The 4,014-nt window shown below is 23.5% G+C and overlaps 1 protein-coding gene across 1 annotated transcript in view; it reads left to right on the forward strand.

Moving 5' to 3' along the window:
- The first annotated feature begins 585 nt into the window (after window positions 1-585).
- Window positions 586-4,014, forward strand: part of LOC108686963 (cytochrome P450 4C1-like) — a 7,328-nt gene continuing 3,899 nt past the window's right edge. Inside the window, exons 1-3 of the mRNA XM_018192496.1 lie at window positions 586-744; window positions 2,729-2,764; window positions 3,080-3,291. Of these exons, the coding sequence (XP_018047985.1) occupies window positions 588-744; window positions 2,729-2,764; window positions 3,080-3,291 (405 nt within the window). The 5' untranslated portion in view covers window positions 586-587. The remainder of the gene's footprint in view (window positions 745-2,728; window positions 2,765-3,079; window positions 3,292-4,014) is intronic.

Raw genomic sequence — 4,014 nt, forward strand, 5'->3', positions numbered from 1 at the left:
ATTGCATTCGGAAAAAAATTATATTATTTTAATAAATTACAAATTTTGTTTGTAATTTTAAAAAATTTATCACAAAATTATGATAATGAAATTTAACTGTTAATTAATGCAATAGAGCTATAATTATTACATATAAATTATTAGATATAATTATAAGATATATCTAAATACAACTTGCGTAATTTCTATAACTGCAATATGAATTTTTTATAGTTACTATTATTTTAAGAAATAATAAATAATGATTCAATATACACCGAATGATTTTCGTAATCATGTAGGTGTCAAATTTTCAATAATTTTAAAGAAAAATATATGAATATAAAAATTAAAAGATTGAAAATGGTAATTTCTATAGATACTCTTTTTAAAAATTTCTTTTTATCTTTTAATTTTTTAAATCTAAGTATTCATTTTTAAACAAACGCAAATGCATTATTGAGTAGACTAACAATAAGTGTTAAATGTTTAAGTAGGGATGGCATGATAAAAGCGTCAATGAGTCGGTGAAAACTGTATTTGGATAGTGACATTAATGTAGTATTGTCTTAGTAGTGTTTTTATTTTATTATTACTGCTCGAGTACTATGATATTTCTAAGTGTTGTATTAATAACTTTGGCATGTGTTGCTATAAGATACTACATTCGGAATTATCGTTGTTTAACATACGAAATTAGAAATGAAGACATTCTGCCAGGTCCGAAAAAATATATGACAAAGTATCTTTATGGAAATCCTGACGGTAAGAACACACATAATAATATGTTTAACTTATTAAAAAGTAACTTTTTTAAATTAGCATAAGAAAGAAAGAAAAAAAATTTTCAAGACATTGAAGTTTGTGATAAAATATTTTTAGTTTAATATAATAATTAAAAATGGAGTTGAATTCTATATCAACAAATTTTAGTTTATTCAATTCTCGATTATTTTATTAGACTATTCCTATTGACTATTTTCTCATGAATACCTTTTACTATTTGCAAAAATTTAATACAGTTAAACACATAATAAATAATACTGAAAACAATGTCAGAAGGTAAGTGAAATGTTATAGCAAATTTGTTGTTAGATGCACTCTAATGCGCACCAGTCTATATTAAAACTGTTATAAACTAATTTAATTTGTAAGTATAAAATGCAAATATTTTAATTATAAATACAGATTTTACTTAACAGCACAATAAAATGTATTGAGAATTTTTTGGTTTAATCCGTTTTTATATTTATATTAAACATTTTTATGTCAATTTGTGTACAACTTTATAGTGCGCATCCAATCGAATTCGCCATTAGATGTAATAATAGCAATAAATTATTTCTATTGTTTTATTTATGAAAGTATTGAAATAAAAGGAAATCGAAGACTAAATAACTTAAGAAATATTTCATATTAGGGCTGTACATATTATTGCATGTATCATATTATACACTCTAGGTTAGATATCAAATTGCTTCTCGATAAAGTGGACTGCAACGTTCACAAAACGTTGGCATTCCAAGAATAGATATAGACACGGAGATAACTCGTAGCTTCTATACACCATAAAAGAATACATCAAATATATAAATATTTTATTTAAAAAAAACATGAGATACATTTTCGTTTTGTAGAATATTCATTTTTTTATATAACTGCGTGAAACGATTCCCAACTGAACAAATTAATAACTAATTGTTGCCAAGCGTCAAATTCTATTAGAATTGATAACAAAGTCATTTGTTAAGCTCGTGTTTTTTAAGCAAACCTACATACATAATTAAATAGCATTAAAAATCGAAAAAAAGCTTGATCAGTTTTGGTGTTAATCATTCTTATAATTCTTTTTTTCAATTTGTTATCAGATTGTCAGTAATTTTGCACAATTTTGCCAGTAATTCGATCTCATGTTGTGTTAGCAGATTGTAGGTATATCTGCCATCAATTTATTAACATTAATAAAAACAGAATTTGCATTAAATTTAATGAAAAATTTGTTTTCATTGGACTACTCTAGCTAACTAGGTGAATACTCCAAATAGTCTTAAATATAAGAATACTAAGAATGCTGGTCATAATTTTATTTTCAATAATAATATATACAGACAAATAACATTATAAAAATATATTTCGAAGATATAAAAAGATATTAAAAAATATAAAAAGATATAATTAATTTTTAGAGTTACTAAATATTTTATGTATACTTGGAAAGTATTTTTCATCCCCATTCCAATTATTGAAAAGGCCATTTGTTATAATATACGAACCAAATCAAGTAAAGGTAAATGAATTTTTATTTTCTTAATACATGTATTAATTATTTAATTAACAAATGTACGCAAACAACATATACATTAAGTTGAAAAGTCCTCTACCATTTTGCAATTTCCACAATAGTTGACAAGATATTAATTATTAAATTACTGTTTTCAATAATTTTTTACTAAGTAAAAACAGCAAAAAACAAAAATTGTTTATTTTTTTCTCATAAAGCTCTAAGAATTTTTTCAGAATTTTTTATTAACTTTTCAGTACTGCATTTTCTAATTGGAAAATTGCGAAAATGGTAGAGGACTTTCGACTTAATTTTTCACGAAGTTTCACGCCGTAATAATATTGTTCTCGAATTTCGGGACACTCAGTATATATAACAAAAATGTTAATAATACATATATGACTTTACAGACTATCCTAAAAAGCCGACATTGCTCAGACAAAAATATAATATTCTATAAATTTGCAGAAGAAATATTTGGCACAAAATTATTAACAGCTTCTGGTAAAGTATATTTGGGATAAAACTACTAAAACTTGGGATAAAACTACTAAAGAAGAAAACTACGTAAAGAAGTGGAAACATGCTATAACTATTTTATAATCATTTATATATCACGAGCTTTATGTTATATTATAGACAATCTTGTTTTTATTTGTACTTTTATGCTTTTACTTTATAATATTTTAATATTTGCATTTTAATAATAATGGAAATCTTTTGAAGCAGCTTTTCTTATTAAAATTTTTTTAATACGATTAGTTAATCATTTTACTTTTTACTATATATTATAATAGAAAAATATACTTCTTGTTTTAGAATCTATGTGGAATCAAAATCGAAAAAAAATAGCTCCAAGCTTTAGTCTGAATATGTTGCAAAGATTTTTTAATACATTTGTTGAAGAATCTTTAATGTTGACGAACAAATTAGAAAAAGTTGGAATAAATGGAAACGAGATTATCTTTCTTGAACATATAGCAACGTGTGCTTTGGACATTGCATGTAGTAAGAACATGCAATTTGTTTTATTTCTACATGTTGTAAAGACCCATGAAAAGCAAGTCATTCATGTTTGTTCTCACTCCCGTTTCATCTGAATCTAATTTTAAACGAATAATTAGCATCATAAAAATTTGAAAAGTTGGAAATTTTATGATAAATTAATGATAATTATTAATTTATTTCATTAATTATATAACTATAAATATCAGCAACTTAAAAAAATGTTTTAAAGAATACTTATGCAAGAATATGCAAATTTTACAAAAACAAAATCAAAAACTTATTGAATTATTTGTAATCATCACCTGTATGAAGTTCATTAATGGATATCTTTATGGATTAATGATTATTTTATTTACTATAAGTTTGTTACTATTTTAGATATTTTAATGAGATTTATAAAATGTTATAAGAAACTTATATCAGTATATGACGTAGTCATCAATCCAATCTCAATCAAGTCATCAGTCAAAATTATAATGTTATGTTAGTTATGTATTAAAATAAACAATTAGTTAAATAATAGGATAAACTAATTTATGCAAGCAACAATTTTTATTATTTTCTCAATTATATACTTTCACCTACTTGGTGCCAATTTATAAATTCTTTTTATAAATTAATATTTCAAACAACAAGCTTTCTTTTCATGTTTAAAGGCACTATAATGGGCACCAAAATGGAATTAAATAAAAAAGATCAATATTTCAAAACAGTTGTGAGGTATGTGTTTTTTTCATTTAATAATC

Source organism: Atta colombica, unplaced genomic scaffold (genome assembly GCF_001594045.1).
Source record: "Atta colombica isolate Treedump-2 unplaced genomic scaffold, Acol1.0 scaffold198, whole genome shotgun sequence".
Lineage (NCBI taxonomy): Eukaryota > Metazoa > Arthropoda > Insecta > Hymenoptera > Formicidae > Atta > Atta colombica.